The 27,288-nt window shown below is 32.2% G+C and overlaps 1 protein-coding gene and 1 pseudogene across 1 annotated transcript; both read right to left on the bottom strand.

Annotated features, from left to right (window-relative positions):
* Positions 1-6,466: 6,466 nt before the first annotated feature.
* Positions 6,467-10,352, bottom strand: LOC112096198 (gamma-terpinene synthase, chloroplastic-like). Its single transcript, XM_024179342.1, has 7 exons — positions 10,097-10,352; positions 9,004-9,271; positions 8,480-8,876; positions 8,106-8,324; positions 7,694-7,835; positions 6,976-7,224; positions 6,467-6,763 (listed from the first exon to the last, which is right to left on the bottom strand). Exons 1-7 carry the CDS (start codon positions 10,331-10,333, stop codon positions 6,467-6,469), a joined length of 1,809 nt encoding a protein of 602 aa, XP_024035110.1. The 5' UTR covers positions 10,334-10,352.
* Positions 10,353-15,959: 5,607 nt separating this feature from the next.
* Positions 15,960-27,288, bottom strand: part of LOC112096457 — a 15,652-nt pseudogene continuing 4,323 nt past the window's right edge.

Raw genomic sequence — 27,288 nt, 5'->3', positions numbered from 1 at the left:
GAACGAATGGTTTTCAATTGAGGTCAAAAAATAAAATCAGATTATACACACTTTAGAAAAACACATTCACTTAGACTGCATATGTAAACATTATTAAAACTTTTATTATCATAAAAAATAATATTGTATACACTATACACACATCTCATAAAAATATATAATATTGTAAAAAATATCATAAGTTGAATTTAGTTTAATCCTAGTAATAATGACTACAATAATAGTTGTTAACAATATGAAAAAAATGAAGATTATCTCTTGTTGTTTAGAGAAACTAAAATCCCTCTCTTGTTTTAAAATAGGTCCAAATTCCCCTACAGTTATAACGGTGCTAGCTTTATGTATCATTGTACTATTCTACACATAGTCTTGATGTTAGCCATAAAATTTAAATATTTTTAGAATATAAATAAAGTGAAATGACTTATATAGCCCTAATGATTAAATAAATTTAATAATAAATTATAAATTATGGAGAAAAATTACTTGACACACACACACACACACACACACTCACACACACAGTGGTCATATACCCAAATGTGATTCCAATTTAAATGGATAATTTACAACTATTAGGAATATTTACGACATTTCCTTACCTGTAATTTTTCTCTATAATTTACAATTCATTATAAAACAAAAAATTATCATTAAAGGTATATAAATTATTTTATTTGATTTGTATTTTAATTTTTTTTAAATTCTATGGCTAACATTAAGATTAGAGTAGAATAGTAAAATGATATATAAAGCTAACTTTGTTATAACTTTAAGGGATTTAGACATACCTTAAAATATAAGGAAGTAGCAGGAAGTAATTCTCATTTTCCCTTAACTACCATTAACTATAGTACTAGTAATAACACAAGATCAAATATGTTACATGCAATAATTTAATAATGTAGCAAAAAAAATAAACAAAGTATGGAATAATTTAATTAATTTATGATAAATTTGTATGAAGTAATTTGTGTAAGAGAATCTTTGTGAGTATAATCCAAATATCAAATATATGGCACATTATATATGCCTTGTGTACCGTACAAATTTATACCATTTATATTAGTCACCAGTACAACTAATATTGAAAAAAACAATATTTGATGATTAAATAAGATATTTGGTACTCTAAATAATTATAATTATTTGAAAACTATTCAATAGTTGGATGGAAAATAAGAAAAAAAAATTGATCTACACCAATATAAATATTATTCTCATTAATACAAACATTACATATATAAAGTAATTTTTTGGCCGTAAGAAAATGCAAATTTTTCATGTCGATTAGGGGGTATTTGACATTTCCTTAATTTAAATTGATAATTTTGATATTTAGATAACATTGGTGTAGCCGTGTGATAATTGCTCCTAATATTTGCCAGTTCCCCAGCCGGTTTCACGCGTAAAATATAGAAGCCGTTGGATTGCTTATAAAAGAAATCCAACGGGTAAACAATTTTAAAATAAAAAATAAAAACAGCTATATGGCATTCAATGGTTGTATTATAAGCGGATCCATTATACAATCTCAAATGAGGTGATATTTATTTATTGAATGGTGAAATAAAGTGATAAGCAATTCCAAAAGTCATGTAAATTATCGTGTAGTTTGTTATGGTTGGATCACTCATTAGCTGATCCAATCACCGCAGGGCCTAGCTTAAACATATAATTGAAGATTTAGAATGTTTATTGACTCAATCTACAAGATACAACACTCAAAAACACGAATCAAGACCAAGAATAGTGAAATGGAAACAAATGACACAAGATTATGAGGTTCGGCCAAGGCGGCTTCCTTCCTCATGAAGGACAAAACAAAACAATCTCTATTGACTTCCAGAGATCAAAATACAATATCATGGTATAAGTTACAAGCTCTCATATATATATGAACCCCTCTCTCTTACACTCCAAGGCTTTACCCTGTATGACTATCCACCTAATATATGAGACCTGAAAAGATGCCAACGTGTTCTAGGTTTCTTGAAACAAACACACAAGTGTCCTGCCACTCAAAGCTGTGCTACTATTAGGAAAGCAATCGTGATGATCATGTACTCCATTGTTTTATAATAATCATTGGATCTACTTTCTTCTTTGACATTGACTATTTATACATATTGTAATTTTGCTAGTGTATATACTTGACTTTTTTTGTAATCAATGTATAAATAATATAGCTTCTTGAGTGTTCACATCATTTGAACCTTTGCACCTGCCTCTGGTTATTCATGTTTTTCAAAAAAAATAATATAGCCATTTATGTACTCTCTTTGCCACTGTTTATGAATTATTCATGTTTTTTAAAAAAAAAAATGTGGTTTTCCAAATCAAACACTGTTCATCTTCATCCAATTCTCAGCAATCAAATGAAATTCCGGTTCCATGCATGTAACATTGAATTGATTTAGGAATATCTCCCCTCTTCAGCTCATCTTAATAATTAGTTAAATTAGCATATATTATAACCAACATTAACAATTAATTAATTATCTAATAATCAGATTGTGAATATTACAATTTGCTATGGAAAATTTCCATATTGCTGAGAACAGTTCCTAGACTAATAATAAGAATATAATTGTGTTCTCGAAAATCGGTAGTTCGATTACCACCACCTACTTAGCAAAACTAAAGCTGGTGACAATTCCTCAGAAGAAGAAAAAAAGTAAAAACCCACATCCAATTTCACCAAACATAAGTAAACCCAGAAAAGATTTAAAGAAATTAAGAAAGAAAAATTGTTCACCAAAATAAAATATAATTAAAAGCCTACCATAGAATGTGATATAGCCATGAATTTGTCGATTCTCTAATACTTGGGTTTGCTTGTCTTTGACAGAGGAGTTAAAAATTAATCAAACTCCACTTCGAATGGTTCTTCGAGATTCAAGCCATAACTTTGAAATGCTTTAAGATACAATCTTTCGGCTTAAGGGATTTGGGAGATGAAACGAGACAGGGTGAATGAGAGATCATTATAGTCAGGGATTTAAGAGATGAGAGGGAAAATTTTGGATGAGAGCGGGAAGATGAAAATTTTGTAGGCGGTTTCCTCATTTTCATCTTAAGAGAAAACGGTGTCGTAGTGCCTTCATAACATGGGAAATAATAAGAAATTGTAGGATAATAATAATTAACTATTTTTTTTATTGAACTGCAAAAAATTTTCTACAATTAACGACAGTTAAAGAACGTTGTTAAACCCTTTTCAGCAACATGCATGTTTGTACGTTGTCAAAAATTACTTCATTTAACAACGGTCTATGCACGCATGTTGCGAAAACATTCTAAAAATTGACAACAAGTAGATAATTGTTGTTATATATTTTTTAACAACGTGCAATCTTGCACGTTGCAAAATGTAATAAAATGTAGATATTTAACAACTTGCCTTTGTTGAAAGTTGTGGTTATATATGTTTCAACAACGTGCAATCTTGCACGTTGCAAAATGTAATAAAATGTAGATTTTTAACAACTTGCCTTTGTTGAATGTAGTGGTTTTTGTGTCTAACAACGTCTAATTGATGCACGTTGTAAAAGTGTTGTTGTCTTATCCTTATTTTCTTGTAGTCTTAATAAAAATTAGTGTAGACATACTAGTAAATCATATGGTTTAATAACATGTCCGCATTTAAAAAAATGAGGACACCCACACTTAAAAATCTCTCTCTCTCTACACACACACACACACACACACACAATAATTCCTTCTCTAATGTAGCGTCTATATCTTTTAAAATACAGAATCGCTGCATACATGCAATATATGTAGTGTACAACAAATTTGCATTTTAAAATATCTAGCATCCGCACATAACAAATTATTTTCTAGTGGGGACGCTCGCATCTTCTAAAATACTGATTTTGGTGCATACGACAAATCCGCATTTAAAAAATGCGGGCATCCACATCTAAGGATAATTATATATTTTTTTTCTAGTGCGAGCGCCCTCATTTTTTTCATGCGGACACGCTTTAAACCATGGGGTTTATTGAGGATGGCAATGGATCAGATCTGACCCAAGATCCATGTGATCCAAATCCAATTGGATCGGATTTGGGCTGGATTAAAATGGATTTGGATCGGATTTGGATATCAATGTGTGGATGTAAGACGAATCTGGAGCAAATTCAGATTTATCTTAATATCTATATCCAAATCCATATCCACTTACCATTTTATGTAATTTTATTTTAAAAAATTCTTAACAATTATGTAATTATAAATGATGATAAAATTTATTCATTAGCATGTATTTAAGAATCTTAAAACTTAAAGGTACTTAATTGATAATAAGACAAAAAATTATCAAGTGTAAAATAAAATTAGGATAGTCTGCCCTAATTTTTTTAAGTTTTTCACTCTACAATTTAGTCTCTTTTTTCCTCTTTAGTCTACTCTCACTTCTTCACTTCATTTGAATGCTTGGATCAGTTCTTTAATTGTTAGGAAAATCCATAGACTTGAGTTTATTTTTCTATCATTTTCTCATAATCTTATTTATTTTGTATAATCACTAATCAATGGTGGCTATCAACTATAAAATAATTATGTTAATCATATATTTAGTTAAATATGATCATAATAAAAATAATAAAGCACTGAATATAATAAATCATTTTTAACTTATATGTTATTATTTAATGATATAGGAATGATGATGGTGTGCAGTGAATATCAAGATAGTAAATGAGATATTAGAATATTATAATGATCTTATTCCTTCAATTACTTTTGATCGATATTTTATTATCTTTCTTATTTATTTATTTTGGTGTAAAAGTAGACGCTACAATACTTATTAGATTTTTTGTACACATTATATAATTTAATTGTTACCAATGCATTTTAGTCTTAAATTTTATTTCTAAAAAAAATTGATCTCTTATTATTGAGATTTAGAATTCATTATGGATCTATAGCAGATTTGGATTTTAATTTTTTTTTTTGGATTTGAAGCAGATATAGATCTTTATTTTTTTATTTCGGATCTAGATATGGAGCGAAAAATATAGATCCATAACGGATCTGGAGTAGATACGGATCTTAATTTTTATTACGGATTTGGATCTGCAGCAATGTAGATTCAATCCATATCTGCTCCATTGCCATCCCTTTTACAACATAATTTAAGAGAATGTATGTATTAAAAAAGTATGAGGGCTTCTATATATATTCACTGGCGCAACGTATCAACATCCTTTGTTATTTAAATAACTGGGCATTCCAACTCTGACTTGTGAGAGGTATCTAAATAGATTTCTAGCTACCAGCTAAATGAACCACGTGTATGCAGATAAATTAAACTACTAATTTGGCCTTAGTCTTAACTTTTACTTAGAGAACATGAGTTGAAATAAATTGAAGGCACGTGTGGTATTTAGAAAAATAACCACCAATCAGGAAGAAAGATTCGGAGAAAATTCGACTAAGGAATAAAGATTTGGAGATTTAAGAATGATGATTGATCATGTTACCGTCAAGCAGACTGAAGTAAGCTCATGCCTTTTCCTTTCTCAAAAAATTCGGATGATCGAGTTATAATGGGACATTATCTATATAACCTGGTGCAACATACCAACATCTTTTGTTATTTAAATAACTGGGGCATTCCAACTCTGACTTCTTTGATTGCAATTAAGCTTGGGAGACGGCTAGCTAGATTTAGAGCTACCAGCAAAATTAATAATCAAACCTTTGTCATGTTTACGAGGATAAATTAATCTACTAATTTGATCTTGGTCTAAGTTTTTACTTCTTAATTAGGGAACATGAGTTGAAAGAAAATTAGCACGTTTAGTATTTAGAATGATGACCACCCAATCAATAAAGAAAGATTCGGAGAAAATTCACCCAAGGAATAAATAATGATGATTGATCGTTATCGAGTTCTATATATATCGTCCAGCAGATTGAACTAAGCTTTTGCCTCTTACATCTCAAAAATTTGAATGCTGGAAGAAACGATTTAGGAAGAATTTTGAAGAAAAAGAATTAGAGGATTTAAGATTTAAGAGCTTATTGGTCCTAAAAAAATTATATTTAGATATTTCTATCAAATGACAAAAATTCGGTATGCAGACACTGTGCCATGAGATATTTAATTTTAATAAAAATTGCTAAAGGGACTAAAGGTTGATAAAATGCTGATGAATAATGCCTTGTAGTGTTATAGTGTACGTTAATTGACGCTGTTATAGTTCATTTTATTAGTGATTTGTCACTTTTTTAATCCAAATATCTAAATGAAAAATGCTGAAACAATTTTCTACAAAATACTACAAAGATGACAATGAGATAGGAAATTGAAACAACATTTATTTTTAAAAATGAAAAATTTGCAAACAAAAGGATCTCACTATATAACCATACATATCATTTTATTGAATTATCATTAGCTGGAGCATCATCATGTTTTTCTTTTATTCAAGGCTTAGTTATATATAATTAATTAAGCAATGGGATCAACAATTAAAGACAAAACACGAGCTTTAGTAATTTCTTGAACACCGTGTCCGTGACCGTCTCCAAATTGGTACATGCATTGAGACATCCTCGCCAAATTCATTGCAATCCCAACAAAAACGTCGGACACGAAATGTGGGTTTCCAAATCGATCACGGTTCATCTTCATCCATGTCTGAGAAATCAAATCATGTATATGTTCTCGAGCCTCTCTCTCTGAGACTCCAGCTTCATGCATGTAACATTGAATTGATTTGTGAACATCTCCCCTCTTCAGCTCATCCTAATAATTAATTCAATCAAACTTATTATAACCGACATTAACAATTAACTAATTATCTAATAATCAGATTGTGAGTACTACAATTTGTTATGGAGAATATCCTATATTGCTGAGAATAATTCCTCAACTAATAATAAGAATATAATTGAGTTGTCAGTGGATATGAGACATCTTCCATAACAAATTTAATATTAAAAATGAATTGATCGTACCGATGATGTTCCCAAATCGTCTGCAAGTCGTAGAATTATTGATGACCAACGAATTATGTTGGGATAATCTTTCACGAATTCCAAGCCCTCCTTTGTTATTGGATTTGCAGTATAAGTGTATGCATGGACTAGAATTACAGGTGCTGATATCGAAATCCAAGCATTTTCCATGTATTCTTGGAGTGTCGGTATGTAGCCGTTGTTGTACCACTTGGCCTCCACTAAATATGTTTTGCATATATCTGCCCACTGAAAGTTTTATTTTTATATATCGAATTAATTAATATAATACAAAATAATATCAAATACAAAAGCATAAATTAAATTAATTAAAGGGTAATAATTTCCAGCGAAATAATTTTCAAGCACCTCAAGAATATTAAAAATATAATTAGCCACCATAAATTTCTAATAATATCTTGGCACTACCTCAAATTTTAATTTTATATCAACCAAACACTTTTCTATTAACTTCGTTAGCTATCATTAAATAATTTAAGATAAAAGACTAATTTACCCTAAAATGAAAAACGCATGGTAAATTGGTGGAGCAAAATAATCTTTTATCTTAGATTATTTTAATAGTGACTTACGGAGATAAGAGAAAAATGATTTGTTTACATAAAATTAGAACTTGAAATGATGTAGAGATAATATTCTTAAGGTGATTGGAGAATAATCTTCCTTAATCAAAACGAAAGGTTTAATTTACTAGTACCGCTTTCTTAAGATAAGAAATGACCATGCCAACTCCTTGATCCCGAAGAGCATCAAAAGCCATTTCATTTATGGAATTATGGAGAGCATGAAAGCACAACTTCATATAGTTTGGAAGTTGCTCTATTGTAGTAGTGTCCCACCTAACAATGTAATATAGCTAAATTAAAATAAAAGAGATGTATAAATTTATAAGTTCATGAGTAATGATCTAGTGGATAATGTGTTCGCTGTATGCTGGGCAATACTATCACATAATTTTATCTAATTACTTCATAATTTTAACAATATTCATTAGAATCACAAAATCATATCATATGTCCAAGTGTTTATCATATGATGAGTAGTAGTCCTCACTAGATCATGTTTCATACACAATCATAGGGATATAAATGACAATAAATAAAAGTAACCTCTCAACTGCATCCGTGAAAAGTTCAAGTTCGTCCAATGTCCCATAGACATCATAAACATCATCGATTGTTGTTATTAAGGCATTGACCATTGTAGACATCCGTCTACAATATCCAAAATTAGGTTCGAATATCACCCCAACGGTCCAGAAGAAATTCTCCATTATTCTGTCTCTTGCAAAATTTAACCTCTCCCCAAGTCCTGTTTTCTTCCACCACCTGACCACATAATTAATTAGCATGAAATTAATTAAGTTACATAAATGCATGCTCAGTTAGACTTAATCATTCTTGTGTGCGGATCTCCACATTTCCACAAATGCTATAAAGAGGCTGAGAAGAACTCTAATGACATTATATATCTAAATTCTTACCTTGACGCATATTTGATATCCTCTTGGTGTACTGCTTGTACAATATTAAAGTCAAGTTTAGCAAGATCGAGCAAGATAGGGTTCGTGTTTGGTCCACTTTGGTATACATCGATGAACCACCTTGCCTCCAATCTTCGCGTCCTCCAATGTAGTGGAAGTTCCAAAGCATGATTCACTAATGTACAAAGATATTCATTGTGGTGTTTATTATTATCATGCTTGGCTACCCATTCTTTGAGATATGCGGTGGTGAAACTTATAGCGTCACGAAAGATACTGCTTTCTCCTTCTACCAGGAGATATGCAGCTTCATACAGAGCTAACATTCCTTTGCAATCATCACCGTGGCTTGATGACTTAAAGCTCCCCTTCTCATCCATGAAACATGAAAAAGTTTCTACAAGTACATGTGCATGTGCATGCATGCGTTTCAATTATTCATATAATTAGTTTATCGGTGTTTCTATCATTTTTTTTTCTCTTTTTGTCTAAATATCATTGCAAAAAAATGCACGAGTGCGTACCTTTTACGGGCGTATCATAACCATATTGCCTTAGGATTCTAAATTTGAGTGCTACGGTGTATAAGCTTTTTTCGGTATTCTTGTTGCATATCCTTTCTAAAGTTCTTTTTATTTCATCCTCAAAGTGATAAGAAACTCCAAGTCTGTGCAGATTATCAATGAGCTCAAGTTGATGTAAAGGATCCAAATCCACCACTTTATCATCCCGCTGTAGCATCGCCCTTACTTGCTCCTTCAGCTTTTCCAATTGTCTGGCATACGATTCTCCCTACATGGCAAATCAAATCAAATGTTGAAGTGAGTGCTTGATAAGGATGCAATGTGTTTGTTAAAATGTCTTAGAGAAGCTTGCAGCACTGGCAAGCATAATGAGCTGGAGATAAAGTGGCAGTGAGCTGGAGTTATCAAGCTGACATGGAGCATGAATCAGCATTGTCTCAAGAACAATCCAAGAGTTAGTTAGGGAGAAAGTAAAAGCAGGGAAGAAAAGGTCGAGTGGCCAGAACCTTGCCCTCACAGTGTGGGTGCAGCAGTTCGAACTTCCGCAACGCATGTACGAGCTTATTTCCTTCTTTAATTATGGTATTTAATGCGTCGAGCTTATTTCCTTCTTTAATTATAGTATTTAATTAAGTGAAGGTAGTCTTCTCCCTAATAATTAACGTAAACTAATCCCAGTAATTGTCTGATTATAAATATCAGTTGTAATCTTATATAATATAATTTATAATCTGAGCATTAGTCTCATATAATAATATAAAAAAAAAAGCAGAGGAAGAAGACAATGATTATGTGATATATGTATAGTACAATAGCAGTAGCCGTTAGATCAATTGACTTATAGCCATTAGATTAAATGACAGCTGTAACTAGAACAACATAATCTCGCTACTCAAGCTATGCACTAATGCATATATACAGAAAAGAGAGTGACTGAAGAAGGTGTGCTGTGTTCAATCAATGATTCCTCTTGCATCTGTCATCTAAATTTAAAGTAGTTAGAAATTCTAACTTCAATTAACATGTTACTTAATTAACCACGTATATATTGAAGCTAACTAGAGACAATTAAACTAGTTAATTAATTACTTACGTTATATTTACTGTCAAGTGATTGAATATAATCAAAACTCCAAATGGTTGGCCCGTAATCGGCAGATCGCCTAATAAAGCTTTGATCGGCAGGCTTAATAGTAGTGGTGGATGCAGCCATGCGATATTGGACTCGAGTAATAAGAGGAACAGGGCCATTAACGTTGCTTGATAATCTAAAGGATAATCTGGTGAAATTGCATGTTGCAGGTAGTGAAGAGAGCAGATTAAGAGCCATAATTTAGAATATAATTTCAAGGATTTGTATATATGACACTTATATTACATGGGATTCTGGTCCTTCATGGCTATATTTATACACGACCAGGGAGAGAATCCAGAACACTGTGTTTGATGGGATATTAATTTGTGTAGTACTGTTACAAATTTGATTCCCTGGAAAATTATTCCAAAAGAAAATATAGATGAAAATGAAACATGACGTGACTCACATACCTGTCACTACAACAAAATTGGCTTTCCATGGCACATCATCTACGGTATAATTTAATTAATTGCTGTTGTAAGTGGTCAAAAACGGCATCTCTATTATAAACATTGTTATCATCAGGATGAGAGGCAGTAACATGGCATATACTAAAAACATGTGATAGATAACTTTAGTTTATTGTTAGATAATATAATTTTGAAATGCTGTGATAACACTTTTTGAAAGCATGATTTACATGCCATTAATATTAGATTTTTTTTTTGCAGCAATATTTATTTATTTATTTCATTTTCCAGGAAAATACGATACATATAAATAAACAAATAAAATCTCTTGTATATCTCAAGAGATCTTATCAGTTGAATTGAACCAAGCCGACAGTAACATAATTGACAGGTAATAATACCCATCACTTTATTCAATTAAGCATAATACAAAAAGATAACATCGTAATTAACCAGTATGGTTAGGGTTTCTCCCGTATTTAGGGACAATAAGAAGATCAAAATTATCATTCACATTGTCATCGTTTGCAATACTAACAAGAGGAAATAGTAGGACGATCCCCTTCGACCTATTGTTATTACCTGCGCAGTTGATTTCCATAATCTTCAAATCAGAAAAGATATCCACTTCCGGAATCAAAATTACGAAGTAATGAAGTTACTTTTGCGAGTTCTTGATTCTAAGCCATTAATATTAGATTTTATATGGCATATTTCATATTCCATTAAATTAAAATCCTAAAACTATTGAATTTAATAATTTTCTGTGTTTACTCTCAATTAGATGATATCTCTCTCTTTGCAAGTTAATCTCTAACGATAGGAAATTCGTTGCTTTTCTATTTCACTCATTCCTAAAAAATCACGTCTTTCCTTTTCAATTCTTATGGTTTCCTTTGTCAAACTCGGGTTTCTTTCTCTCTACCCTAATATGCTATCTACTTCAATCAACAACATACTTTTGTTTAATCAATCATCAATTTGCTTTAAATTTGTTTATCAAATCCTCGTGGTATCAATCCTCCAAAATCCTTTACTTTGAGAACCACAATAGATAGTTAATTTATTTTAATCTCATTTGAAGAAGAGCGCAGACAGTAAATCAATCAATTTAACTTTTGTTCTTGGTTAAACCCTATATTTTTATTATTTTACCATTAAGAATATTATGTCTAATTGGTTTTTTCAACATTTTAGCTTTACAATTTTTTTTTTTGTTTTCTTTATTATATAGTACATATATGGCTAAAGAACAATCAACAAGAAGAATAGTTGAGTGACTGGTGTCGTCAAGTGTCAACTATGAATTAATTGATGAAATGAAATCTCGAAAAAGGTACCATTTTGCAATATGTACTTCGAATTGGTACAAGTTTTTACAAAAAATTTCAGTTGAAGGTTATATTATTATCATGTATTAGTCTAATTATTTTTTTTAGTATGTAAAGGTTTTATTTAATGTTGTTGCGAGTCTTTGGAAAGAAAAGAATTAATCATTTTTTAAAGAAAGAGGAACAATAATATATATTTCTAGGATAGTGAACTTCAAGTCTTTGTAAATATTATTTTTAAATGTAATAACTTTATTAATATCGTTTTTCCTGTATTGACTCAAACAAGTTAAAATAAAAAGTATTGCGAAATTGTTTATTAAGAATTCATTGTATAATTCCTTTTTTTTTTTTTATCAAACTAAATGGTGATGAATGAGATTATGTGTTGTGTAAACGTATGTACTTTATAATTATATAGATGTGAAGGTAAGGAAAAAAATAATTAATTGAGAATATATCGCTTCATGAAAAAAAAAAAAGTCAGTTTCACACTACATTTCCAAAGTAATTGTAAAGTTTAGTATAACGGAAAGATATAAATGTTGTTAACGTAATTAATAACGACATGTTTTTCTTGCCTTATATCGTTCTTAATGGCAACATCAACGACAATAAAATTATGCCATTGAAAGTATATGACTTTCTACGGCTTATGAATCAACGGCGTACTAGTTTATGCCATCTTAACCGTATGATGGGATATTCTAAAGGCCATTAAAAGTCTTTTATCTTGTAGTGTGTTTTTGAGGAATTCACTTTGTTGCTAAATAATTAAGTCATACAAAATTAAAAAATCTAATCCACCCTGTAGGGAGTAATATTGTAGACAAGTGATTCATTTATTTTCAAACTCATAAGTTCAGTATTTATAATATATTATAGGATACATTAGAGTTATCATGTCAACTTTACAACAATCAAATGATGCGATGACATGTATATATTTATTTTAAAAAATCATGTAAATAATGATTATATTAAATTTAATTACACAAATCATACACACGTTAGTTGGTTGTATTATTTCTAATATATTATAAAATTCCTATATACTATATTGCATTTGGTGGGAGGGTTGCTCTCCCACGTGTCAAGCTCTCATGAAAAGAGCAGACTTTCGATCTCACAATTCTTCTCCTATCTTTAAACAACATTTGATTGTTGTATTTCGTAACCAGAGAAACATGATGGAATATTGGACGAAAGAGATAATGTGAAACGAACAGGTAGAGAAGGATTTATCAAAAAGTAAAAAAAAAAATTGATGATATACAAGAGAAGGAAAGTGAGAAAAATAATGTGGCATAATTTAAATAACTGAAGCATTCCAACTTTGACTTCTTTGATTAAAATTAAGCTTTTGGAAGCTGCCTAGATAGACTTCTAGCTACCAGCAAAATTAATCACGTGTACGCAGAAAAAATTAAACTGCTAATTTGGTTGTGGTCTTAACTTTTACTTGAGAACATGAGTTGAAAGAAAATTAAGGTACGTGAGGTATTTAGAAAATGACAACCAAATCAGCAAAGAAAGATTAAAAAAAAATTTGACGAAGGAATAAATATTTAGAGATTTGAGAATGATGATTGATCGAGTTATCATCAAACAGACTGAGGTAAGCTTATGCCTTTTCCCTTCTCAACAAATTCGAATGATAGAAGAAACGATAGGATTAGGTCTTGCGGCATAGGTTTCGGTATTTAGACACCAAGGCAGTCTCAATACGATTGTTCAGGAAGAATTTTGAAGAACAAAGAGGAATTTAAGATTTAGAGTATATTGGTCTTTAATAAATATATATATATAGAGAGAGAGAGTTATTCCAATCAACTATTCCGGACTATATTAAAGTTAGGAATAAAGTAAAAACTAAAATAATACAAATTATATTAAAGCATCAATAATGTTTCAATTGCGTACCATTATATTTAATCAATAGTACACAATATTTGCATAAATAATATAAATAATTTAAAGATAATTGTAACAGGTTCGCTAAGGATTTAAGGGAGTAGAGAAATGTTTTAAAATAATTGTGATCACCCTTATAGTTTGAAACAATTTTACTTAAATAGTATGTTTTATTTAAAAAATCACATTTCACCCTCCTCTTAATTTGTAATGTGATAAATTTTTTTAACATAAATGTTTCAAAATCTATTACTATTAAATATATAAGATATAATAGCTAACAGATTATCTAACAAAAATCAAGTAAATAAATTGCAATTATAAATTTTATAGATGGTGTAATGCCAATAAAAGATAGAACTAAATACATATATTTAAGTGAAAGTCATAAATTGTATCAATGAACTCATGGGTGAGAACCTAAAAAGTACTTGACTACTCATGTTTTAATAAAATTTGATAACGCATATGAAAATACCCGTTATTTTATATACAATTAACGAACATTGTATAATTGATAATAAAATATATATTATTTTTAACACATATTTAGCATACCTATTCCATAAAATTATGGTTTATGTTGCAAACTTACAATTAATATTCTTACATGGTAGAAAACTATCCAAACCTTATAAATTCTAAGTTTCACAAGCTTATATATTTTCATTTTATTTTCAAATTTCAATTTGTTAATTTCATAAAAGTTTTTTCATAAAAGTTAAATATTACATATATTCCTAATTAGTTTTAATTTATGAATCACCTAAGATTATTTTACTTATATCCTTTTATTGCAATTATAAATTTTACGTTATTAAGAATCATTACAATTATTATAATAATTAATGGTAATGATACATAAAATATTACCTTCAATAATATTTATATAGGAAATAATGATTATTTTTTTGTTATAATTTCATATTTTTATTATAAAAACACGGTTTAGGATATTCAAACTTAATATTTTGATACAAAATTCAAGCAATTAATCTCTCATAATCTAAAGGTTGATATTGAAAGACAAAACAACATTTTAGGATATTATATCATTCACCATTGAATTGCATGAAATTAATAGTTTATATTTTGTGTTAAAAATTTAAATTAAAATAACCTAACTCTAAAAGTACATATCCAAGCCATCATGTAATTATATACACGTATGTATTTTTCAATTATGGTTGTTGAATAAAATATTTCTCATTTGTTGTGACTCATATAGTATCCTATAATATCATTAATAAAACATAGATCAAATAATTTATTATAATGCCTTCTATGATCATTATTGTTTAAGTATTAATGGTTTTATAATTAAATTCATACAATAAATTATTATTAAGACCTTATGAAATATTTTTCTATAAAGTATTATTAAAATAACATTACCTGTTAATTACATTTATTTTAATGCTATTATAGGTAGTACATAATAATTTTAATTTCAAAATTATTTGTCTTTTTTCTTTTTTTTTAGTGACTTAAAAGTAATTATGAATTGATTAGATAAAAAGTTAATTTACAATGTGATGAAATACTACAACATGTAAATTACTAGTTACATAATTACTTATCCATTAAAATTAAAATAAGAGTGAAGTTTCTAATATTTAAATCCAATGATCCCATTATTGATCGTGGGATTCTTATCCCAACATAATAGAATTTTTCTGTCATTAATTAATTAAAAATTAAAAAATCTGCATTTACGTGCAAATTGAAGTTTACCTGTTATCCTTTAATTAAGTAATTTTTGTCCATTATATTAAATGAATGGTAGAGATTAAAACACTTAAATCTAAGCATTCTCAACAACCTCATTATTAATGTAGAAATATGTTCGTATGTACGCATATATGTATGTATGGGCATTTATATCGAATGACAAAAATACAATATGTAGACAGTATCTCGTGAGATATATCATTGCTCAATTTACACACAACATCCTTAAAATAATTTTATATAATACTACGAAAACAATAATGAGGTTGGAAACCCAAACAACATTTATTTATTTATTATAAGGAATGATTTGGTGACCGCGATGATGTACCTTGTGCAACTGCACGGGTGTCAATATTTAGGAAATCTAGAACGCGACTGCACTCACTTAAAACAAAATCCTTATCATGAGTAAATGCTACGTCGACGTAATTAAGGAATGGGATCAATCAGTAAAGAGAATACACAATTCTTAGTATTTTCTTGAACACCGTGTCCATCTCCAAATTGGTACATGCATAGAGCTATCCTCGCCGAATTCATTTTAATCCCAACAAAAACGTCGTAAAAGCAATGCACGTTTCCAAATCGATCACTGTTCATCTGCATCCATGTCTCAGCAATCAAATCTAGTATATCTTCACGAGCCTACCCTCTAAAACTCCAAATTTCGTGCATGTGACATTGAATTGATTTAGGAACATCTCCTCTCTTTAGCTCATCCTAATAATTAATTAAATCAGCATCTATAACAAACTAATTTAACAATTAATCGATCATCTAAAAATCAGATCGTGGGTACCACAATTTGTTATGGAGAATATCCTATATAGCTGATGACAGTTCCTAGACTAGTAATAAGAATATAATTGTGTTCTCAGCAAATATGAGATATTTTCCATAACACAAGTAATATTAAAAATTAATTAATTGTACCGATGATGTTCCCAAACCGCCTGCAAGTCATAGAATAATTGATGAAAAACAAATTATATTGGGATAATCTTGCAAGTATTCCAAGGCCTCTTTTGTTATTGGATTTGCTGAAAAAACATATGCATGGATTAGAATTACGGGTGCTGATATTGAAATAAAAGCATTTTCCAAGCATTCTTGGAGAGTTGGCATGTAGTCGCTATTGTACCACTTTGCCTCCACTAAATATGCTTTGCATATATCTGCACAGTGAAAGTTTTATTTTTATATATCAAATTAATTAATATAATATGAGATAATATCAAATACAAAAGGCATAAATTAAATTAATTAAAGGGAAAATAATCCTAACCACTTCAATATTAAAAGTATAATGAACCACCACAAGTTTTATTAAAAGCCAAAGGAAATGAAATGATTTTTATTCATCATTTATCATCTATTTTACAATGATATAAATACACAAGTTATTGTAACAATTACAAGAGAAAGTCCGACGAAAATAAATGAAGAAGGGTAGTAGTTGTCCGGTGTGAGGAAAATAAATGAAGGAGGATAATAGTTGTTAGGTGGGTTAGGGGCAATTATTATGTTTATTTCAAAAATCATTATTGCATGTCATCATTATATTTTTACATGTGCTCTGTAATTATTATGCTTGCCTGTCAATAAGTTTCTAATAATAACTTTGCACCACTAACTCAATAGCCACCATTAAATAATCTAAGGTAGCAAACTAATTTATGCAAAAAATGAAAAACATATGGTAAAATTGGGGGGCCAAAGTATTATTTTATAAAATTAAAACTTGGGATCTTGTGGAGCTAATGTTAGAAACTCAAAGCAGCTATTTGCACTTTTGATATTCTTGAGGTGATTGGAGAATAACTCCCTTAATTAAAATAAAAGGTTTAGTTTACTAGTACTGCTTACTTAAGATAAGAAATAATCATGCCAACTCCTTCATCTCTAAGAGCATCAAAAGCCATTCCATTTATGGAATTATGGAGAGCATGAAAGCACAGATTCATATATTATGGAAATTGATCTATTGTAGTGGCGTCCCATCTAATACATTCATTATTGCAATTAATATCAGAAATATTAATTTATTGAATCTACGAGTCCATGCTAAGTTGCTAAGAATGTAATATAGCTAAATTAGAATAAGATAGATGTACAAATATATAAATTCACAAGTAATGATTTAGTAGACGACTTGCTCACCTTGTGTTAGGCAATATTGTACATGATTTTATCTAATTAATCCACAACTTTAGTATTCATTAGGAATCATAAAATTATATTATGTGTTCAAGTACTTATTATCGGATGAGCATTAATTGCTCACTAAATCATGTTCCACAAATAATCATACGGATGATAAAAATAACTATAATAGATAAAAGTATCCTTCAACTGCATCAGTGAATAGCTCAAGTTCATCCAAGGTCCCATAGACATCATAAACATCATCGATTGTTGTTATTAAGGCATTGACCCTTGTAGACATATATCTACAATATCCAAACTCAAGTTCGAATATCACCCCCATGGTCCAGAAAAAATTCTCCATTAATCTATCTCTTGCAAAAGTCAACTTCTCCACAAGTCTTGTTTTCTTCCACCACTTGACACATAATCAATTAGCATGAAATTAAATAAGTTACATATATAGTGCTCAGTTAGACTTGATCATTTTTTTAGTGCGGATGTCCATATGTTTACAAATCATATAAAGAGGCTATACATGAGCTCTGTTACGGCACAAAATTTTTTTACAAGGTTGTAGAATGGTGAGTCTGCACTTTATGAGAAGGACTCTAATAAGATTATTTATCTAGATTCTTACCTTGGACACATATTTGAGATCCTCTTGGCGTGTAGCTTGCATAATATTAAAGTCAAGTTTAGCAAGCTCGAGCAAGAAAGATTTCTTGTTTGGTCTGCTCTTGCATACATCAGTGAACCACCTTGTCTCCAATCTTTGCATCCTCCAATGTAGTGGAAGTTCCAGGGCATGAGTCACTAATGTACAGAGATATCCATCATTATTTTCATTATTATTATGCTTGACTACGTATTCTTTTAAGGTATGTAGTGGTGGAATTTATAGCATCAAGAAAGATATTGCTTTCTCCTTCTACCAAGAGATATGCAGCTTCAGACAGAGCTAAAATTCCTTTGCAATCGTCACCGAGGCATGATAACTTAAAGCTCCTCTTCTCATCCTTGAAACAGGAAAACGTTTCTACAATTACTTGCGCACACATGCATGCGTCTCATATTATTAATTAGATAATCTAGAACAAAGAATCAAAATGAATTCTTTTAAGATCCACGAAGACAGAAGGAAAAGTTGTGGACAAATGCTAAAGTAACCGAGCATAGTAAAAAACAGTGATAAATCAGTGCCAGCCACTTACATTGTTTTTCAATTGAGTAAACCAACATTGGCTTATTACTGTTTCTGTCAAAATTTTATGTATAGATATGATTAGACAAAAGTTGCATGCATCCATGCGTACCCTTCGCAGGTATATCATAACCATGATGCCTTAGGAGTCTGAATTTGAGGGCTACAGCATATAAACTTTCTTGTTTTTGTTTATAATTGTTGTGATTATTAGTATTCTTATTGTATATCCTAACCAGAGTTCTTTTGTTTTCATCCTCAAAGTGATAAGATAATCCAAGTCTTTGCAGAGTATCAATGAGCTCAAGTAGGTGTAGAGGATCAAAATCCACCACCACTTTATGATCATCCTGCTGTAGCATCGGCCTAACTTCTTTCCTCAGATTTTCCTTTCTTTTGACATAAGATTCTCCCTGGGTGATATAATTAAATCAAATCATTTATTATTTTATTAGATACATGTGTATATTTAAACGAACTAATTGCAAACAGATTAAGTAAATTAAGTAATTATGTACCTTGTTAGGAAATTGATGGGTGAAGCAGACACGCAACTAAAGTGAAATTGGAAGAAAATAAAGAACAAGCACAAAGAGGACATAAGAAAATTACGTGGTTCGACGTTTAGCTTACATTCACGGGCGAATCGCTCCTTGCACATATCCACTGGGATGCGTTTCAAGAGACAGAAGGATATCATCCAATGACTCCTTATTCAAGCCATCCCTAATGAATTGAATCTTATCTTCCCTGTTATCAGACACCATTCCTAAAGAACATGGGTTTTTATCGCAACTCATTCTGGCACACTTATGATAAGCAACAGAAATTCTTCGAGCTCGTCGTTTTCTTGCATAATTTCCTTTACCACAACCAGGCATGTATGCAATAAATTTTGGAAGTAACTCACCTGCCAATCGTACTTTAGCCTCGATTAACCAACGGATGTCAGCAGGTATGTTATTCCTCATGAGCAATCGCATGCGTTCGGACCGGGCTTTATAGATTGTAAGGAGGGCATTCTGAGGAAGTGAAGGGAATCGCTTGTGAAGCTTCGCTAGAATCTCATTTTTGTCCATACCTTCACCTCAGAATATCAGTTATTATGGGAAAACTGAAGTAACCGACTTGATTGTCACGGAGTATCGTTATCCGCCACTTCACCGGGGTAACAAACTAAAGCACACAAATAGAAAAATAAATTAAAACACACAAAGAAAATTAAAATCGTCCTCTTATTGAATTTACCTCAAGCTCCAACTAGATGTCGTAAACACTTCTCTTAATGTCTCTGAGTTGGCTTTCTAAACCCTCAACATAGGATACTAACTCTGGTGGTTGCAGAGCCCAAATACGATGTGTTTTACAAAATTGAATCTGCCTTTTGAGATGAGTTTTGACACGTTGAAGTGGTTTAAGAATGTTCAGGAGGAACGGTCTAAGTATGGTACTCATGATTAACAATGATAAGAGAAAAGGTAATAGTTAAACAAACACACTTATGCAAAATAATTTCAATTAGCAAAAGAATAATATAAAGAAAAAGAAAATCAAATCACCGAAAAAAAAATCAATTCAAATCTGGTGGATCACTCAAATTTATTTCGGTGTCTTCTCCATGTGGTTGGTACTCTAGATATGGCTTTAATCTTTGACCATTAACTTTAAATGTGACACCGTTCTTTGGGTCCTTAATTTCAACTGTCACATGTGGAAAAACAGTATGAACAATAAAAGGGACCAGACCATCGAGAGCATAACTTACCTGGGAATAGGTGCAAGCGAGAATTGAACAAAAGCACTTTCTGACCTGGAGTGAAAGATTTTCGTATAATTTGCTTGTCGTGAAAGACTTTCATTCGTTGCTTGTAAATCTTGGCATTTTCGTATGCATCATTGCGAATTTCTTCAAGTTCTGTCAGCTGTAATCTTCTTTCTGAGCTGGCTTGCTGCATGTCAAAATTGAATTTCTTGATGGCCCAATATGCACGATGCTCGAGTTCCACAGGTAGGTGGCAAGCTTTTCCATACACTAACCTGTAGGGTGACATCCCAATCGGGGTCTTGAAAGCCGTTCTATATGCCCATAATGCATCATCAAGTCTTAATGACCAATCTTTTCTGTCTGGCCTCACCGTCTTTTCTAGTATGTGTTTTATTTCTCGATTGGAGATCTCAACTTGGCCACTGGTTTGCGGATGATATGGGGTCGCCACTTTGTGAGTGATTGAATACTTTGTCAAAAGAGCTTTGAATGCTTTGTTACAAAAGTGGGCACCACCATCACTGATTATTGCTCGAGGGAATCCAAAGCGCGAAACAATGTTGCTTTTCAAAAATCCTATCACCACCTTATGATCATTGGTTCTGCATGGAATTGCTTCTACCCATTTCGATACGTAGTCAACAGCAACCAATATATATTGGTGGCCAAAAGAAGGGGGAAAGGGTCCCATGAAGTCGATACCTCATACGTCAAAAATCTCAACCACTAGAATTGGATTTAGTGGCATCATGTTCCTTCTTGTAATGCTCCACATTCGTTGACACCTATCACATGAAAAACAGAAAGTGTAAGCGTCTCGAAATATAGTTGGCCAATAGAAACCACATTGAAAAACTTTAGTCGCTGTTTTCTTAGCACTGAAATGGCCTCCACAAGCTTGTTCATGGCAGAATGAAAGGATATTCTGAATTTCACTTTCTGGGACACATCGTCTAACAATTTGGTCTGCACAATACTTGAATAAATACGGGTCATCCCAAAAGAAATTTTTTATTTCTGCAAAGAATTTAGCCTTGTCTTGCTTGGTCCAATACTCTGGAAGTTGACCTGTAACAAGATAATTAACTATATCAGCATACCAAGGTAATACTTCCACACTCATTAATTGTTCATCTGGAAATGACTCTTTCAATGTTAATGGCTCTGTAATTGTGTCAAAATGGAGACGAGAGAGATGGTCAGCTACAACATTCTCTGTGCCTTTCTTATCTTTAAATTTCAAGTCGAATTCCTACAAAAGTAACACCCAACGAATTAGTCTAGCTTTTGCATCTTTCTTTGTGAGAAGATATTTAAGAGCAGCATGATCTGTGAATATAATTATTTTACAACCAATGAGATAAGATCGAAATTTCTCTAATGCAAACACTACTGCTAGTATTTCTTTTTCAGTAGTTGAATAGTTCAACTGTGCATCATTCAATGTCATACTAGCATAGTAAATAACATAGGGAATTCGATCAACTCTTTGTCCTAAAACTGCTCCTACTGCATAATCAGATGCATCACACATGAGCTCAAATGGTAAGCTCCAGTTTGGGGGCTGAATGATGGGTGATGATGTCAACAATTGCTTTAATTTTTCAAAAGCCATAAGACATGCATCATTAAAGATAAAAGGTACATCCTTAGCAAGTAGATTGCATAAGGGTCTAGAAACTTTGCTAAAATCTTTAATGAAACGTCTATAAAAACCAGCATGTCCAAGGAAAGATCTTACTTCTCTGACTGTTTTGGGTGGAGGAAGATTAGAAATGAGATCCACCTTGGCTTTGTCAACCTCAATACCTTTGCTCGAAATGATGTGACCGAGAACAATACCTTGTTTTACCATAAAATGACACTTCTCCCAATTTAAGACCAAGTTCTTTTCGATACATCTCTGCAGAACTAGTGTTAGATTATGTAAACATTGATCAAACGAGTCACCAAAGACAGAAAAATCATCCATAAAGACTTTAAGGAATCGTTCAACCATATCAGAAAAAATACTCAACATGCATCGTTGAAATGTAGCAGGTGCATTACATAATCCAAATGGCATTATCCTATATGCAAATGTGCCAAAAGGGCAAGTGAAAGTAGTTTTCTCTTGATCTTTTGGTGCTATGGGAATCTGATTATATCTTGAGTAGCCATCTAGAAAGCAATAAAATTCATGGCCTGCCAATCTATCAAGCATTTGATCGATAAATGGTAAAGGAAAATGGTATTTACGTGTGACAGAATTAAACTTTCTATAATCAATGCATACACGTCATCCTGTAGTCACTCTAGTGGGTATCAATTCATTATCGGCATTGGTAACTACTGTGACTCCTGACCTTTTAGGGACAACTTGTACAGGACTGACCCATGAACTATCAGAAATTGGGTAAATGATACATGCGTCTAATAGCTTAAGGACTTCAGTTCTAACAACTTCTTTCATGTTAGGATTTAACCGACGTTGCATTTCCCTAGTAGGTCTAGCATTTTCATTAAGGTGAATGTAATGCATGCAATCTACTGGGTTTATACCTTTTATGTCCGCTATGGTCCATCCTAATGCTCTTTTGTGCTCTTTTAAAACATCCAACAACTTACCTTTTTGTTCGTCATTTAGGGATGATGAGATGATTACCGGCAGAGTACTTTCTTCTCCCAAAAATGCATATTCCAGAGTGTTGGGAAATATTTTGAGCTCGAGTTTCGGTGGTGATTCTGATGATGTGATGAGTTTCTTCTCTGATGGTACTAGTTGCTCAACTCTTGACTTCCATTTATTGGTATCCATAGATGGTGCTGAGTCAAGTAGGGCGTTGACCTCATCGACCAATCTGTCAATATCAAAATCCAAACCAAAGTGAGTTAAACATGTTTGTAAAGGATCATCACTAAGGTTTGAAAGAAAAGTATTATCAACTATTGTTTCTATTAAATCCACATCAATAATTTCATCATCTGCATTATGAGGCTATTTGGCAATGTTGAAGATGTTCAGCTCCATAGTCATGTTGCCAAAGGACAACTGCATATTTCCAGTCCTGCATTGAATGTGAACATCCGCAGTTGCCAAGAAAGGTCGGCCTAGAATAATGGGGATGTGCTTCCTTGAATCCTGTATTGGTTGAGTGTCAATTATAATGAAATCAACAGGAAAATAAAACTCTTGTCTACCTAGATAAGCATGTCCTCCACAATACCACGAGGTATTTTTGTGGATCGATCTGCAAGCTGTAACACCACTGGAGTTGGGTGTAATTCTCCAAGTCCAAGTTTTAAAAATACTGAGTAAGACAACAGATTTACACTAGCTCCTAAATCCAACAAAGCATTCTCAATTGTGTGGTTCCCTATACTACATGAGATAGTGGGGGAGCCTGGGTCTTTGCATTTTAGATGAATTTTATGTTGGAGAATAAAACTAACATTTTCTGTTAAAAATGTCTTCTTTTAAACATGAATGTTTCTCTTTTTAGTACAAAGGTCTTTAAGAAACTTGGCATAAGATGGAACTTGTTTTATAGCATCAAGTAAAGGGATGTTAACACTTACCTGTTTGAAGATTTCGAGAATCTCATCTGTGGATTTTCCCTTCTTTCCTTTCGCTAATCTCTGAGGAAATGGAGCTTTAGGAGCATATTCCTGTGGGTTGGTTTCTTCTTTCTCCTCCGGTGATGAGTCCTCAACAATCACAGGTACAATTTGATTTTCTTTTGTCACCGGCATCTCCACTTTTTTGTCGACTTCTTTTCGTTTTCGCAAGGTCATGCCAATTAAATCATGAGGGGGGAATCCACACCTCATGAACCACGCTCTAATCAATATGGTGCTAAGGGCTTATCGTGCCAAATAATAATAACCTTGTACTAGGGGCCGGTGAAACCAAAGCGGTACTAGACAAGATTAGTATTATTTGTCGTCGAGATGTCAAAACATCCACAAAAATTAAAGGGGAAGAGAAAGTAAATTTACCAAATAAAGTCCATGACACATGTTGAGACTTCACCTTCAACCCAAGCTTGAAAGAAAATTAGCCACTCATAATTGAACTAGGGGCAAAATGAGAATTTATTAAAATACGTAGAAAATACAAGATGGAGAAGGAATTACATAAAATGGATCCCAAAAATGGATTCAGAGATATCAAATTAGGGGGGGGAGGCTCCCTTTTTATAGATACATCGAGTAAATCATGGTCATTGGATTAAAAATAGTTTGGACGCTCAGGATTGCGCCACGTCATCAGTCAACAGTACGCGGTTTGACCACGCGGATGAACAGTAACACGGTTTGACTCGGGTGAACAGTGACGCAGTTTGGTTGAAAATAATCCTGTGTGTTGCATGTACCGTACGTAAGATTTTTGGTCCACTGATATGTTGTCACGTCATCGATCAACAGTGCATAAAAATTTTAGTCCAACAGGATCGTGACACCTCATCAGTCAATGCCACATCATCAGTCAATGCCACGTCATCAATCCGTCTATGTGAACAGTGTCGTGAACAGTAACGTAGACAGTACCGTACATGTGAATAGTACCGTACATGTGAACAGTGCCATTTTTCCTTTTATGCTCCTCCTAAGGTTTTCGACCGTCCTGAGTTCAAAAGTGATGTCCGTTTTGCTGTTTGATCTCTTGTTTATTGTGAAATGACTATGACGCCCCTAAAATACATAAAATACTTAATTAAAATAAAACACAATTAAATTACAAGAAGCTTAAACACATAAAAGTAAGGGTTGTTAGTAAGACGTGAAATGTAAAATGACGATTTTCTCCTTTATAAATATGCATTTTCTAACACTCAATAGTTACTCCAACACTCTTTCTTGATGTGCCCTTTCTTGCCACAGTTATAACATTTAACATTCTTCTTACTTCTGGATTTTGATCTACCATGATTTTGACTCCCACTGGGGCCACGCTCCGTTGATCTCCTTCTCGTCATTGATAGCGCCTCCGCTTGCTGTGAACTTGCTTGTCTGTTTTTCTTATTTTTCCGCATGCTCTCCTCATTTAATACAGAAGCTGCAACATCGTCGAAAACTAGACTGTCCATTGAATTATTGTTCGTCAGGTTGATGATGAGTTAATCATACGAATCTGGTAGACTTTGAAGTAGAAGCTATGCACGTTCATTTTCCTCTATATTATATCCCAATGTTGTGAGTTGCGAAAATATAGTCTTCAAGGTGTTGATGTGGTCGATCACTATTATAGATTCTGCCATTCGAAAAGTATAAAGTTTCTTCTTCAAGAAGATTTTGTTGTGTAGTGACTTGGCCTCGTATAATTTTGTGAGAGTATCTCATATTTCCTTCGCTGTATTTTTCTCCGCCACACTGGATAATACTCCATCCGCAAATGCCAAGTGTAGATCAGAAATAGAATTGTCATCTATCTCATTCCACTTTTCATCAGATATCTCCATAGGCCTTTCTCCAATTGCTGCCAAGCAATTATTTTTTCTCAATATAGCTTTTATCTTCATTTTCCACAACGAAAAATTATTCTTGTTGAACTTCTCAATTTCATACTTTGCCGCCATTTTGTTGATAAATACCACACATAAGCTAGTGTACCACCCTGAATAGTTATGAGTATGTGTGAGAATATACACCAGGAAAGTTCCCAGGAAAGACTGGACGGGTCACAATGATCTCACTTAAAACTCAGACTCCTTAAGCTCTTATCGCCTTTGTGACAGAACTTTTCTAGACATGTACAAAACCACACAGTTGCTTTTTTCACACCACTATTCCCTGCTTTGCACCGTAAAATTCTTGGATCGCTTCCACCGTTTCTCGTTAACAGTACCGTATATGTGAATAGTGCCGTATACGTGAATAGTACTAGACTCCAAAAATACAACCAATAGCTCTGATACCACTGTTAGGAAATTGATGGGTAAAGCAGACACGCAGTTAAAGTGAAATTGGAAAAAAATAAAGAACAAGCACAAAGAGGACACAAGAAAATTATGTGGTTCGGTTTTTAGTTTACATCCACGGGCGAAGACAAAAGGATAATTTTTCACTATATAGGAAGAATTACAAGTAATTTGAAATAAATTCCTCACTACTCAAAACCCAATTTATTACACCCACACTCTCATATATAAATATTGAAAACAAATGCTTATAAAGATAAACTTATTTTTCTCTCTTTTATAAGCTCTCGGATGCACTCAAAATGGAATGCAAAACTCATTTGCATGGCTCCCTTTATATAGTCAATTGTTGGCTAACAAATTCTACAAGTTAGGTTTGACAACCACCTAACTCAACCACCTCCATTTCATTTTGTCCATGGTCGGCCATCACCAAATCAAAATGTCAATGTCGGCACCCATTTTTCTTCATTTTCTTTCCTTTTTTCTTCTTCCTCTTTTGTCTTCTTTCTTCTTCTTTTTTTGCCCTTTTTAGTGGATCCTTGACACCTTATATTTACTCTCAAGTGACAGATTATAATCAGAACCCCAAATAGATGGCTAGTAATTGGCAGATCGCCTAATAATCGTTTGATCAGCAGCAACCTTAGTAGTGGTGGATGCAGCCATGCGGTACTGGACTCGAGTAACAATTCAGGAGGAACAAAGACATTACTGTTGCTTGGTAATGATATTGATAATCTT

This window comes from Citrus clementina, unplaced genomic scaffold (genome assembly GCF_000493195.1).
Source record: "Citrus clementina cultivar Clemenules unplaced genomic scaffold, Citrus_clementina_v1.0 scaffold_8, whole genome shotgun sequence".
NCBI classification, from domain to species: Eukaryota; Viridiplantae; Streptophyta; class Magnoliopsida; order Sapindales; family Rutaceae; genus Citrus; species Citrus x clementina.
The sequence above is the reverse complement of the archived record's forward strand: the minus strand, read 5'-3'. Positions and strand labels throughout refer to the sequence as shown.